This window comes from Octopus sinensis, linkage group LG24, assembly GCF_006345805.1.
Source record: "Octopus sinensis linkage group LG24, ASM634580v1, whole genome shotgun sequence".
Classification (NCBI taxonomy): Eukaryota; Metazoa; Mollusca; class Cephalopoda; order Octopoda; family Octopodidae; genus Octopus; species Octopus sinensis.
In genome coordinates this window covers 29756909-29772660 of record NC_043020.1, presented here as the reverse complement: position 1 = coordinate 29772660, position 15752 = coordinate 29756909, and the positions used below count along the sequence as shown (strand labels likewise).

At 37.4% G+C, this 15752-nt stretch overlaps 1 protein-coding gene across 9 annotated transcripts in view; it reads right to left on the bottom strand.

Moving 5' to 3' along the window:
• LOC115224129 (dihydropyrimidinase) overlaps positions 1-15752 on the bottom strand; it is a 260763-nt gene that overhangs the window by 46431 nt on the left and 198580 nt on the right. For 8 of the 9 annotated variants that reach the window (XR_003882841.2, XR_005003662.1, XM_029794941.2 and 5 more), the window contains exons 2-5: positions 10838-10932; positions 6754-6827; positions 1881-1991; positions 72-236 (exon numbers count right to left, since the gene is read on the bottom strand). Coding sequence is in view for 7 of the 9 variants with exons in the window: in XM_029794941.2 (XP_029650801.1) it covers positions 72-236; positions 1881-1991; positions 6754-6827; positions 10838-10932 (445 nt within the window). In the remaining 2 variants the exon portion in view is untranslated. Of the gene's footprint in view, positions 1-71; positions 237-1880; positions 1992-6753; positions 6828-10837; positions 10933-15223; positions 15326-15752 lie in introns of those variants that run through there. The other variant, XM_029794938.1, reaches the window with a different exon arrangement.

The following is a 15752-nucleotide window of genomic DNA, read 5'->3' as shown; positions in this document are numbered from 1 at the left end:
TCTTTTGAGGAAAGAATGAAGAAATGAAAGAATAGTTTGCACAAAGTAAGAGAAATTGTCCAGATATTTACCTCTCTCTTTCACCAAGAGATCCATTTCTTTGGCCACTTGAGGATCCCACCATGTAACGCCAATATGGAGACCATAATCACAGCACACTTTAGAATCAGCCCAATCTCTCCACTTCTCATAAGCATCTAAGAGTGAACAGCCTCGAGGGTCCAACACAAAATCCACTGAAATAAAAGAAAAGAATCATTAGAGGTCAGCCTGATATTTCTTGAAGATTCTATTCAAAAGGTTCGCCATTGTCATGCTGGCGTCGGCCAGATAAAGGTCATTGAAGCAGATTTTCTACAGCTGGGTGCCCTTCCTGTTGCCAACCCTCTCTCAAGCTAGGTAATATTTTACTATGGTCACACATAATTTTGCTGAATATTAGAAAAGAATGGTGCTGCTTCTATGACAGTGACACCCATTTTCAACTATTACATGATGTCAAGATAAGGAAACACAAACTTACACACCCATCTATCTATCTATCTCTGTGCCTTTTCCCCTTGTAATAGATGCATAAAATGTGTCCTGTGTTTTTTGTGTTGAGGACGGCCTGTACTTCAAGGCACATAATTTTGAATGCAAAAATTTGGAGAGAGAAACAAAAAAAGATGAATATAATAAAAAAGGTCTCAGCAACATATAAACCCTGTTGATCACTGAAAGTCTGCATTTTATCTTTTTAAGTACAAAAGCACAGTAAGTTTCGGGCCCAAGTAGAAAATCTGTCTCTGGGATTAAAATTGACTTATGACAAAATGTAACCTTAATCTTCTAAAAATGACCAGTAAATTTCCAAGATTTCTCTTAGGAGAAACAATTAGCATCCTTCAAGCTGGGAAATCAAATTCCATGTAATCCAGAGAACCCTAGATTCCACACAGATCCAACTCACAGAGTATTTGACTGATCAGCAACTGATAAAGTTAAGTAGATGTGTGTGTGTGTGTATGTGTGTGTGTGTGTATGTGTGTGTGTGTATGTGTGTGTGTGTATAAACAGTCTCATAAAATTAAAAAGTCAATAAAAGAAAGTGGAGAAGAAAAATTAAAACGATGCTTGGTCTGTTTTAATTGTATTACAATTGGAAAATTAACGCAAATTAAAAGATAGAAAAACATACCAATAAGAGTATAAGAGGAACCGCCTCAACCAACAAAATAACCCAAAAATTTCCCCAAAAAAAAAGAAATTCTTCATACATATATATGTTTCAATATAACAATATTTAAGAATCATCAATAATTATAAATTAACAAAGATATAATGGAAGTCATAGAGGAGCATATTTGGCATATTTTGCTTTATGAGTTCAATAAAGGCAACAATGCAATGGAAAGTGCGAGGAATATTAATGCAGAATATGGGGATCAGACAATAAGTGTAAGCCAGTGTCAAAGGTGGTTCCAGAAAGTCCGAGCCAGAAACTACAGCCCAGAAGATGAACCTCATCCTGGAAGATCTGTAGAGCTCAACAAAGACATTCTGCAAACCCTGCATTTTGACTGAAACACAATAAGAAAAGGATTAAATGATTAATCTCTCTCTTGTGTTCTTGGCTTTAGAATAAATACTCCATGTCCCTGTGTCTTGAAAGAAGCAACAGGAAGGGCAACCGGTTATAAAATACTGTTTCAGAAACACTGCCCAATTCATTCCGACGGGGAATGGCAGGCTTGAAATGCCAAGAATTTAAAAGAGTTATGCCACTGCTTCTAAAACAGGATATTTTCAAGTGATATTGCAAGATAGAAAACGGTAAGAAGAAGAAAGTCTGCAGATAATATTGGTTGTTGAAGAGACTGAGTTACTGGACTACTTACTGATCATTGTGGTTCCTCCTGCGAGGGCAGCTTTTGTGCCACTGTAGAAATCATCAACGGCTTGGGTCCCCATGAACGGCAACTGCATATGCGTATGAGTGTCAATGCCACCTAGTGGAGAGGAAATTGAGGTTTTAATAGTAAACATTTAAATAAAGGCAAATATAATCCTGCAAATAACTTCATCAAAAAGAAAGAGGTTCAATACATAAGTACCATCATCAATTAATGTTTGTTTTCCATGCTGGCATGGGTTGGACAGTTTGACAGGAGCTGACAAGGTCAGGGGCCACACCAGACTCCATTTGTCTGTTTTGGTGTGGTTCTATGGTTGGATGTCCTTAATACCAACATCTGTACAGAGTGCACTGGGTGCTTCTTATGGCCCCCATCACAGGTATTTTTCACATGGCACCAGCACTGACAGAGTTACCAAGCACACACACACACACAGAGCAATGCTGGTTTTTATGTTGAGTTATAAATAATAAAAACAATTTCACATTAAACTGAAGAATTACTTGGTACTTTTTGTACACATTTTTTAAATACTTTTACACAAAATAGACTTCAAAGTTGATGGAAGCTAGCAGGCTGGAACTTCAAAGTCCCTGTTACCTCTCATGGAAAGTAGTTGTTAAATGGTGGTGGTGGTATTGCATGTATCATCATCATCATCGTTTAACGTCCGTTTTCCGCGCTAGCACGGGTTGGACGGTTCGACCGGGGTCTGGGGAGCCAGGGGCTGCTCCAGGCTCCAGTCTGATTGGCAGTGTTTCTACAGCTGGATGCCCTTCCTAACGCCAACCACTCCGCGAGTGTAGTATGTATGGGTTTATTGAAACAAACAGAAGAAACAGAACTCAATAACGGGGTATGTTTTTTAAATTAGCAGAAGAAAAGGTGCAAAAACGACTGAAGGAACGAGAGTTTCATGCAAGATAACTGCCAGACACAAAACTCATCTCTTGGGTCACTTTTGTAACTGTCCAGCAGATTACACACGGAGTGGTTGGCATTAGGAAGGGCATCCAGGTGTAGAAACACTGCCAGATCAGATTGGAGCCTGGTGCAGCCTCCTGGCTTCCCAGACCCCAGTCGAACTATCCAACCCATGCTAGCATGGAAAACGGACATTAAATGATGATGATGATAAGTTCATATATTTTACTTCACACATACAGACACACACTTGCCATACACACACACACTTGCTATATATTTATCTGTTTAAACATTTAAAAGTCAGGGAGATTTTCATATTCAACTGTGATGTGTCAGGAACGGTGGTTCATTACATCAGCCACAATATTGTGAACGAAAGAAAATCTTAGATAAATAGAGCATTGTGTCTACTGAAAACGATTAAACGGAATCAAGCAAATACACCGAAAGACCGTTTTGTGTGAACTGGATATTGCATTTCACTTGAATTGCAGAATGCCTCAACAGCCGACCATTATTAGACTGGTGGCCAAAAGTTACCAGAAGGGTTGAAAATACTGGAGCACCACCTTTAAGGATTTTACTCTTTTACTTGTTTCAGTCATTTGACTGCGGCCATGCTGGAGCACCGCCTTTAGTCAAGCAATGTGAAATTTACAGCTTGCTGGTCACCACAGCTGTCTTGGCCCATTGAGCCACTGTGGTCAGACCACCAAATCTAAAGAATGGGATCAGATGGCATCAGCTGACTCACTTTAAAACTACAAGTGCAGGCAGAAAGAAAAGCTTTGTGGCGTCAAGGATTGGTTTACATCACCAATTGAGGCCATGCCACTCCTCATCATCTTCAGACACAAACTACTATCCTCCATCACTTGAACTTCTAGCTTAAGGACTCTTAACATCTTTTGTAACATATTTTACACAAAAAACAAAACAAAAAAACTATTGTTTGGTTTTGATAAACTCAAATGTAAGTCTTTAGTTTTTTATAGTTTCTAAAAGCTTTTATATATAATAATAATAATAATAATAATAATTGATTGGTGCACCTGGGACCATTTCAAAGAGAGCAATACTCTAGCATCAACAGCTGCAAATACCAAACTTCATAGGAAGTATTCAGTTGGCAGCAACACTTGGAACAGTTTGTGTGTTGAGGAAAGTGTTGCGTCTCTAAACTGTGGGATGGAGCAGAGATGCAACAGGGACATAGATATGAGAAGTTAAATGGATAATAATAATAATAATAATCATTTAATGTCTGTTTGATAAAATCCAGGGAGCTATAAGGCTGCATTGTGCTCTATGTTAATGTTAGCTTTGGCATGGTTTCTACAGCTAGATGCCCTTCCTAATGTCAACCACTTCACAGCATGTACTGGGTGTTATTTCTGTGCCACCAACACTAATAGGGTTGCTGAGTACCTTGCAAGACAGGAAAGAAGAAACGGTAAAATCCCACTCAGCTGAGGAGAATAATCTAAAGACAATTCAGAAAATGGAGGCAAAATTGTTTTGGAAAATTAAAGGATAAAGAACCTAATATAGTTTTCTCTTTTATAAGACTAAAGTCAGAGCAGAGAGGGTTAAATAAGATTCCTTGACCATTTTCACAGCCCCTGAGACTAACAGGAGAAAGAGGTGGAAGTATTTTTCAGATTGTTGATTTGGCACCAATGTTTGCAACAGAATGAACTCTTCAAAAGACAGCAGAAGACCAGGTGCAAGTGTCTCCCCCTTAAAAAAAATACATTTGTGGGTTTTCAATTGGGTTTAAAAGACATAAAAATGTTCTTTAGAAATGCTTATTAATCATCATCATTCTTCACCGACTTCCAATGCTTGCATGGTTGGATGTCATTACAGTCAGAGTCAGTTCTTATTTGGAATTACTGTCCTCCAAGACAGGTTGGGTGATCACAGATTTCTCATGCATTTAATTCCTACTTGACACCCCACCCCCCACCCCACAAAAGAACGATATAATGAAGTCCTACATTGCTACTTAAGATGACGCATCGGTCGACATGTCTTACTTAAGAATGACATAACGATGGCCTACATTTCCTCCTAAAAATTAACATAACGACAGTCGACATTTCTTTCTTAAAAGTAACAAGGAATGGTCTTTGGCATAGAACCCTCTGACTTATATTGTCTGGTCTGTGCTTATGTTTGTTCCACCAATAATGAAATCTATTGAGCTGTTCCTTTCAATCTCGTGAAATCAACTGAAACAAATTCTTGGGTCGTAAGAAAAATGGTAAATAGAGTATGGAGGAAATTCTTGGGTCTTGTGGCAGAAAATTTCCTGTGAAGTGGTTGGTTATATAGAAAGAGCATTCAGATGCTAAAAATATATAAAAAAAACAAAATACAGCAACAGAGATGGCTGGTTTCCTCTGCTGCTGTGACTGCCAGATGATGGAGAATCTTTGGGGATGGGGAAGAGGTGATGTGAGGATGTAAGACCTGTCCAACCCATGCCAGCACAGAACCAAACACGGATATGATGATGAAATCTCAGTACCATTATAAGCAAAATTATATATAAGCTTGTTTTGCAACCAACCATGTGGTCTCAGGTTCAGTCCCTCTAGGCAAGTGTCTTCTACTACAGCCCTTGGTCGACCAATGCCATGTGAGCGAATTTGGTTGGTAAAAACTGTGTGGAAGCTTATCATGTGTCTGTGTGCACCGAAGCGCACATGTATCAAGTTTGTCCCCCACCACTGTTGAGCAACTGGTGCTGGTTTGTTTACATCCTCATAACATGGCAGTTCAGTGAAAGAGACTAACAGACTTGAAGAATAAACATGGGAGTAGGGGCAGGGTGGGTATCTATTTGGCTAGAATCCTTCAAGGTGGTGCTCTAGAATGGCCACAGCTCAATCAGTGAAACAGTGTGCTTCCATGAAAGCAATGGAAGCACACTGTTGACAATTCCTGTCAGGACGGAACTCTGCAATCCAGTGTTCTAGCTGCACTTCGCTCATGAGGCACTTATGTCCCCTGTCAGTATGTATAAATGTGCTTTCATGCAGCTATAAGTGGTTTGACTCTTATTTCTAGCAATATATGTGCTTGCAGCACATAGAGTCACAACTAGTGATGACTAAATTTTGCCCAGAGACCCTTGGTGACATGCTGTGCTTGAGAAGACTCATCAGGCCAAGTGGAATTGTAGTCGTGGCCGATGCCAGTGTCACAAGTGTCACCTGTGCTGGTGGCATGTAAAAGCACCCATTATACTCTTGGAGTGGTTGGCATAAGGAAGGGCATCCAGCTGTTAAAACCATGCCAAATCAGACTGGAACCTGGTGCAGCTCCCTGGCTTACTAGTTTCAGTCAAACTGTCCAACCCATACCAGCATGGAAAACAGACGCTAAATGACGATGATGATCGTTTATATTGCATCCAGCTGCCCACATTAATTTTATACTATATATATATGTATGTATGTATGTATGCATGTATGCCAGGTGGGCGGCCAAAATGAAAGCTATTTCTGAGATTATTTTAAAGTAGATTAAGATTTCCCTGTGATTACAGGACATAAACCAGAGTTGAAAACAGCAGAAATCAATAGTTGAATTTCACCACAATTTGCTGTGTAATCAAAAAATATAACAAACGAATGCAATTGATTGATACTCCAAAGTAGTTTATTAATAAGCTAAAAGCTTTTCTATCACCCTGTACGCATTCCAGAGAGAATGGTGCAGATTAAATCAATAAGGCTGGGCAAATGGTGTAGCCGTCAATCTCATACGTTCAGAATATTGAAAACTAAGCTAAAAATATAGTTTAGGTTAAAGAAAAAACAGAAAATTAGGTGAGGACAAACAGACAGATTTACTAATAGGTATCACTTTAGTTTTATTTCAATATTTGTTTATTTTTGCTTTGTTTAATGTTACCTACCTGGAATGACCAGTTTGTTCTTGGCTTCAATAGTTCTTGAACCACCTGGAATGACAAGATTGTTGCCAATTTGTCTGAAAGATAAAGAAATATTTTGTAATGAGGAAAAGGAAACAATAGACATCAGCAAACAATAGGGGCAAAGACTGTTCGAAAGCGGGGGAGGGAGGGGGGTAGGACAATGAATGGATGAAATGGAAAATTAGCCTGAAAAAGGGACAATCAATGATATCCCCTGTATCAACTGGGTGATCAGATGCTGTCAGACACCACTGGTCACAATGCGCTTCCAATTCCGTCTTCATTGCCCCATTCATTCCCATCTTTTCCCAAACTGCTTAACTAAATCGTCTTCCCATCATTGTGTTGTACTTTCGGTACTCAACAATCACATCATCCACTCTGTTCTGTTTTCGGATTATCTCATTTCAAATGTGCTCTCTTAATGGATATTCTGAGCATGGGTCTTTCCATGTCGTAGCTAATCGATGTTCTATCCTCCTCGCAGCAGCCTATGTCTCACTTGCATTTAAGAGTGCAAATATGGCCAAGTGGTTAAGATGTTACCATTTCAACTGTATGGTTCTGGGTTTGATACACAGGAACTCTGTGGAAGCCAGTCAAATGTGTGTGTGTGTGTGGTGTGTGTGTGTGTGTAGGTAGAGATAGAGCAGTGATTAAAAAGTTCATTTCTCAACCGTGTGGTTTTGGGTTTAGTCCTAATGCAAAACAAATATCTACTATAGCCCCACACAACCCTCTTAACAATGAAGCCTTTCACACCATCCTTCAAAACATTCCCCTGCTAAAAAAGGACCACAGAATGAACTTAATCCTCCAAACACACATCATAAAAAGCAAGAGACAACCCAAATCTATGAAAAATCTCCTAACACAAGCCAGAATATGCTCAGCAACAACACAGAAGTCGTCAGTAAAAAAAATGCGGAAGACCCAACTGTGGGCTATGTGTTAAGTTACTTGAGGGATCAGAGTTCTCCTTCAAATGGGGACAACGTTTCACAGTGGAAAGCAACTTCACATGTGCTTCAGAGAACCTGATATACACACTAACCTGCTCTGGGTGTCAAGAGCAATACATAGGCCAAACAAAAAACAGTCTACGTAAAGGAATGGCTCTGCACAGATCCCAGATCAAAATTCCCCAAAACAGAAAAGTAGCCTTCAGCCAACACATCGACATTTGCACCAACAACAAAAATCCAAGCTTCAGAATTTTCCCCCTCTACCAATTCAGGGACGATACAACCCGTAGCCAACAAATTAGTAAAGAGACTCTCTTTATTACAAAATACATACCCCTTTCGAATGCGTCTACAACAAATGACATATCCACCACAGCCTTAGAATAACACAAACACACACGCAAATATTAAAAATGATACACTTAAGAGATTCCCAAGAATTCATTAAAAAACAGTCCCAATCACTGCTATAATCCATAATGAGTCACTTTTAGGTCACTTGACCATTTAACACACTTCTACTATCATACTACCTACATTCCTTCTTATTCTCCCTTCTCTTTCTCCTTCTTTGTCTTCTTCCTCTCTGCCACCTCCTTTCTAACTTTACCACTATTGCTGTTTAGAATAACACCTATGCAAATTTTATGAACAAAACATTCAAAAGAGATGTCTCAAGAATTCAATCACTACTACCATCCACAACGGGTCACATCACCCACTGTCTATGTTCCATGCTGCCATGTGTAGGATCCGATGGGCCCAAGGACTAGTGTGCTCCAGGATGCGCTTTGATATGGTTTTTATGACAATCCCCTTACAGAGTGTTCTGGGTGTTTTTATCATCAAACCACAACTAGTGAAGCTGTCATGCAATTTGCAAGACTATGAAACCTGAGAGGCTAACTTCATGCTACAATATATATATAAAGTCAATGAAATTCCAACATAATTTTATTTTGTATGTATTATGATAATACAAGTACTTTCATGATTTCCACAATCTTCAAGTTTATGTAGCAGCAGTATTAACTGACAGTTGTATTTCACAATCAATAACTGAAGCAAACTGACTGAATTTGTGCTATAAATAACTTCCGAAAGACTCCAGCAGGCTGAATCTTATGAACTACATTTTAACCAATCAGTATGCAGCTTAAGACACACACACACACACACAAATCTTTATTAATGATTATTTTTGAAACAAATGATTCAACAGATAATTAACAGCTTAAAATGCATTATAATATATAACAAAACTCCTTGGATTGTAACCGGGACAAACATGTTACCAGTTACGCCCCTTTCCTTTTCCTTCACCAAATTAAATGCTTTAATCGACCAATGTGAAAGCATGGTTTTATTCAGTGCAGAAATACAGAAGCCTCTATATTTGCATTCGCAATCTAATTATATTTGGGAAGGATTATTCTTTATTCTGGTAACGAACATATGCACTGGTTGCAGTTCAGTTCACTTTAATTGTTAATTAATAACTTAATTAATCACAGTCACAAATTTTTCATGACTTTATTGTGCCTTTCCCCACAATAATCTGATGAAAAATTTATGACTAATTAATCTTTAACAATGAAGCAGAGGTGCATTATAAGCAGTGTGTGTGTGTGAGTGTGCGTGTGAATGAGTGTGTGTGTGTGTGTGTGTGTGTGTGTGTGTATTGCAGACTGACTGAATGTACAGGATCACCACTTTCAAAACTTGGTTCACACCAAAAGTTTTGCAGCCACATGGTCTTGGGTTCAGGATTCTGTCCCATGGCATGGCACCTTGGGTTAATTGTTTTCTATTATAACCCTAGGTTGACTAATGCCTTCTGAGTGAATCTGGTACACAGAGGCTGTGGAAAGCCATTGTATAAGTACCTATAAGTGTATATGTGTGTGTGTGTGTGTGTGTTGGTGGTCTGTGTTTGTCCTCCACTGTCAGACAACCAGTGTTGGTGTGTTTATGTCCCTATAACATAGCAGTTTGGCAAATGAAATCAATATAAGAACCAGACTTGAAATATATATTTCTTTATTGCCCACAAGGGGCTAAACATAGAGGAGACAAACAAGGACAGATAAAGGGATTAAGTCGATTACATCGACACCAGTGTGAAACTGGTACTTTATTTATCGACCCCAAAAGGATGAAAGGCAAAGTTGACCTCGGCGGAATTTGAACTCAGAACATAATGACAGATGAAATACCGCTAAACATTTTGCCCAGCTCGCCACCTTCCAGACTTGAAATATAGTCTATTTGTCTCTTAAGGCAGTGCTCCAGCATGGCCACAGTCCAATGCCAAACAAGCAAAAAGATAAAAGATTATCTTACTGGTTTCAGTCAAATGACTGTGACCATGTTGGAGCACTACCTTCAATAGTCTTTTAATCAATCTAATTTCAGCCTGGCACTGATCTTCATTCATAAACCATTAGTTTGCCATGTTAGCATTTCAAATGGTTAATATTATGTGTTTTGCTTTTAAAAGGAAATAGTTTTTCTCTTTCCCTTTCTTCTTTCAAATATAACAAAATACTTTTTTCTTTCTTTCTTTCTAAGTCTATTATGGCTTTCTGGCTGGTCATGGATGCTTCACCCTTTTGGTACCAACTCACCTGAAACCTTCACTGATTTTACGATACAAACTTCCTGTTTTAAAGTGGTGGACATTAAAACCTTCCATTAGACATTTTGTTAATCTATTATGTTCCAAACATCAGATTATTTTACTGAATTCCCCATTCTTGTCAAAATTAATTGAAACAAAAAGGTTAAGCATTTCAACAGAAATATGGTAATAAAAGGGTTTAAATTGGATAAATAAAGAAATAAATATTGACTTAGCCACAAGATGTCACTGTTATAGTATAATATTTGGTGACATAAAAGATGCACCCCAAGTCCAGCAGCACATACGAAAAGAAGTTTTTAGTGCATTGAAGTTTATGGGGGCTCAACTTCTTATATAGGACCCAGGGTGATTTAAAAAAAAAACTTTTTTGAGGGTGGGGGGAGGGCGTAATAAGTGCATCTTATATACCATCAAATAAGGTACAGAACTGAAAAATACAAAACATATTTCTTACTTGATAATTCCATCTTCAATGTAGATGTCAGCATCGAAGGAGAGATCATCGTTGACAATACGGCCTCCCTTGATAAACAAGCGAGATTGCGCACTCTGAAATTAGATGAAAAGGAAAAAAATCATATAGTTTCACTTAGTCATAAAAACCAAATTGTATTTTCATTATTAAATAATTGACACAACCTATGGAAAAGAAATTCTTATAAGTTCTGATGTTGGTAACAAGAAACTCTACCATTGTTTGAAACAAGAAGAGGCATTGATAACAAAAATCTATTTCACTACAGAATATTGAGGCCATGGAGAAGATACTTCTCATATCATTTTCAGAAGCATTTATTGGAAAATTTCTTAATATTTTCCTGTTCAAGTCCCCTTTTTTGCTTCCTTTGGGTTTCTTGAACTTTTATCATCATCATCAACCCCTGGATATTACTGCCTTGACTCATAGGACCTGTTACCTGGTTTCCATGGCAAACAAGTAACCAGACAGTTTTTTTAAAATAAATTCTTCACTATTTGCAAAATTAGTTGAAACCTTGGAAATGTAGATCAGCAGAAACAAAAGAGTTAAACCATGGAATGGGTTTAGTCTTGATCAGAACAACACAAATATTTTCCCCCCTCGTATTGTCAACCAGGAAATAAAAGTATTATAGACTCCAATCTTCAATTTGTGTGTGTGTGCATGTGTATATATATATATATATATATATATATATATATATATATATATATATATATATATATATATATACATACACACACATATGCATAAATATTCAGCAGTTATATAAGAACCCCCATTTCACAAGTCCCTTTCTTTGCTGGCTTCCTATTTTGGGTTAAAGAAGAGAATGTGGAAAGAGAAGGCCATGGCTGTGTTGAAAGGGGTGGAAAAGAGGAAAAGAAAGTATTATAAAGATAAATAGATAGATAGAGAGAGAGAGAAAGAGATAGCTTAATAGACTGATGAGAGAGAGAGAGTCCAGTATGATATTCAAGTTACTTGTGGTGACTGAGCGTGTGTGTGTGTGTGTGTGAAGTGGAAAGAAAGATTGGCAATGAAGAGGAGTGGAGGATTCTACAAATAAAGAATGGAGAAAGAATGCAAATTTGTGAGTCAGTGAGAATAATAAGAGAGAATAAAGGAGTGCAGGTATGAGAATAAGGAAGTGTGTAATGGTAATTATGGCTGACAGAGGAAGCAATTCTCAGCCAGAGAGAAACTTCTACATTTTGAGTTGCAGAAAGGCAAAGATTATCAAATGTCAAAAATAAGCCTTATCATGTCTATCTTCTGTACTTTCTGGGACAGAAATCAAATTTTCAGGCCAAAATTTACAGCAAAAAAAAGAAAAAAAAAAGGAGTCGACTTTTACCCCAAGACTTTGGAGGACCAAACATTCCATGCAACAATGTTTGGATGCTTATACTATAAACTACACCAACTTGTATGCATGGAAATACGGTATCTATCTAATCATCATTTTAATACCCACTTTCCCAGGCTTGCATGGGTCAGATGCAGTTTACTAAGAGAGATTCTTCTGTGGCTGAATGTCCTTGCTGTCACTGACCCTCACTTGATTCCAAGCAAGATAATATTTCCCCATTGCCAGACATGTTCTAGCAGAATAGGTTTGAATAACAGTGGCACAAATTTACAACAATCATGTGATATCAGGACAAGGAGACACATAATACCACACTTCTACAGACACAAACTGTACAATAAGCTTCTTTCAGTTTCCATCTACTAAATCCACTCAAAAGGCCTTGGTTAGCTTGGGGCTATAGAAGAAGACCTTTACCCAAGGTGGCACACAGTAGGACTGAACCTGAAACCATCTGATTGGAAAGCCAACTTCATAATCAGACAACCACACCTGCACCTATATATCATCATCATCATCATCATTTAACATCCACCTTCCATGCTGGCATGGGTGGAATGGTTTGACAGAAGCCAGCCAGGCAGAAGTCTGTACCAGACTTCTGTGATTGTTTTGGCAGGATTTTTACAGCTGGATGCCCTCATCAACTGAGTAGACCATAACTCGATAAAGTAGTTGGAGTTTTAGTTGCATGGTTGATATTTCTTCCATTGACCAGATGTTGTTTCTGACAACCAAACAATTGTCTCAATATGATTTTGTATTTCATTAATACAATAACACATTGAAACAACTGTTAATTTGTAAGACGAATCCCTTGGTTGATACAATAAATGTATAGCACAGGTTTCGTGTTGCCAACAGGAAAATACAACACAAAACACGAGAATCATTTAATCGGTCAAAGTTAGAGATTGACTCAAGCACCAAGAACTCGATAAGGTTGATAAGTGTCAATGCGAGGAATTCTCAGAGCTCAAGTCACTTTGTAAACTGCTGCAACCAATTGAATGAAAAAAATATTTATAACAACATTTGGTTTATATCAAATAACTGTAGACATTGACATATATAACAACATATCACATCAATATCAACCTGTCATTTAATCTGTACGTATATAGTATAGGTGAGTAGTATTTTGAAGAGAAGTGAATAAGCCCAATGACCCAGTATATTACTGGTATTTATGTGATCGACAGAATGGGGTGGGTGGGGTGGGGATCAATGTAGGATTTAGTGGGACTACATAGACATGTCAGTGTAAGACAAAGTGAAGCAATTAGTGCCCCTTTCATTTGCATAAACCCCCATCCACATTAGTAAACACAACAGATAATAATTTGGAGCAAGATAAATATAATCTCGGTCAGCTTTATAGGTTAAAAGAACAAGCAAATAACTTTTCTGCTATAGGCACAAGGCTTAAATTTTGGTGGGGACAGGGTGAATTGATTTCAGGGACCCCAGGGCTCCTCCAGTGCTTATTTCATTGCCCCTGAAAGGATAAAAAGCAATGTCGACTTCAGCGGAATTTGAACTCAAAACATAAAAAAAAAATGTGCTAAGCATCTTGTAAGGAGTGCTAATAGTTCTGCCAACTCAATGCCTTAATAATAATAATAATAATACTACTTTCTACTCAAGGTATAAGGCCTAAAATTTTGGGGGAGGGGACAAGTCAATTTCATTGACCCCAGTGCTTCAATGGCACTTAATTCATCAACCCCGAAAGGATGAAAGGCAAAGTCGACCTCAGTGAAATTTGAACTCAGAACGTAAGGACAAGTGAAATACCACTAAGCATTTTGACCAGCATGCTAACTACTCTGCCAGCTCGTCACCTTAATTATAATAATAATAATGGTAATGAAGTACTGGAATGTAAAAAGTTGATGCATAATATACTACCATGTAGAAAATGAATCTCAGTTTTAGGGTCTAAATTGTTTGGAAAAAAAAGGGCCTTAAAATGCCATAAATAACTTGCAATGTTGCAGAGCTGTTACAAGAAAAGATAATCTGTGATAATCCAAATGCAAGGTTTTAATAATAATTAATTTCATGTAGAATATATTGATATAAGTTAAAAAGAAAAACGACAAAGCTTTATTACATTATAACGAGGAGAAAATAAAATCTTTGCAGCTTAATAATACTATGTAATTATTTTCACTCAAAATATGCATAGTGTATATATATATATATATATATATATATATATATATATTGAGAGAGAGAGAGAGAGAGAGAGTTTTATAGTAAGTATTAAAATGGTGCATCTTCTTACTGTGGGATAACATTATACGAATCTGTATATATAACAGTATGTACATTACACGGATGTCCATGAAATACATGCACTATATATATATATGTGTGTGTGTGTGTGTGTGTGTATGCATATATCTATCAATATATATATATATGTGTATGTATATCTATGTACAGATGTATGTGTGTGTATAACTTTCTGTATACAGATGTGCATGTACATGTTTATCGACATATAAATGTATGTGTGTGTGTATATATATATATATATATATATATATATATATATATATATATATATAAGACAATATCCGTTTCAACACATGATTTCACATCAGGAATCTTGCAACACACACACACACACACACACAGCGGCTATAGAGAAATTAACAATGAACATATGTCCACACACGATTTTAAATTACCACTTAAGATATTACGAAGTATTTGAAAAATATGAACCAGTTATACGATTGGCTGTTAAAATCTGGTGAAATTAGCATTGGAGCATAGAGTAGGTAACAAAGAAACAAAAGAAAAACCCAAAACCATGAATGGCAATTATGAAAACTGAAGACACGGCTAAAGAATTCTAAGCAAAAAAAAAAAAAATTCAAAAAAAAAGGACCACAAGTAAATATTGAAAGATAGAAAAATTGGAATATTTACATGATGTAAAAGTTGATGAAGAAGGAATATGAAAATAACCTTACACGATGTTCAGCACAATCGCAGACATTGAACGATGCTTTTGAACAAGCGGTTGTTAAGTTGGTCTCACTCGTACCATTGTCAGTCATGACTACAAGTAAAGGCTTCAAGACCAGCCAAGATCACTTAAGACTACTACTACTACACCACCACCAGCAGTACCACTGGTGGTGGTGGTGGTGGCCTTACTAGTTAAAATACAAACAATTAAACCAAAGGAAACCAGCAATGTGAGCTAAAGTGATATTACAAGAGGGCGAGGGTGGAGATACACTGTGTCTATGTCTCTCTCTCTCTCCATACACACACATATATATATTTGCATATTTCTGTCTATTTCTTTCTTATATATACACATACATCCATGTCTCTCTCTCTTTCTCTCTCTCACACATTAAGGCTTGAAGCCTGTTTGCTGTTTGCCAGATTACAGACATCAAATAAGTTAAGTGTAAACTTCCGAGAGTTAATTTCATCACATTGTCATGAAGTTTCCAGACGTTGGAGCCAGTAAAAAAAGGCTGAAGTAGA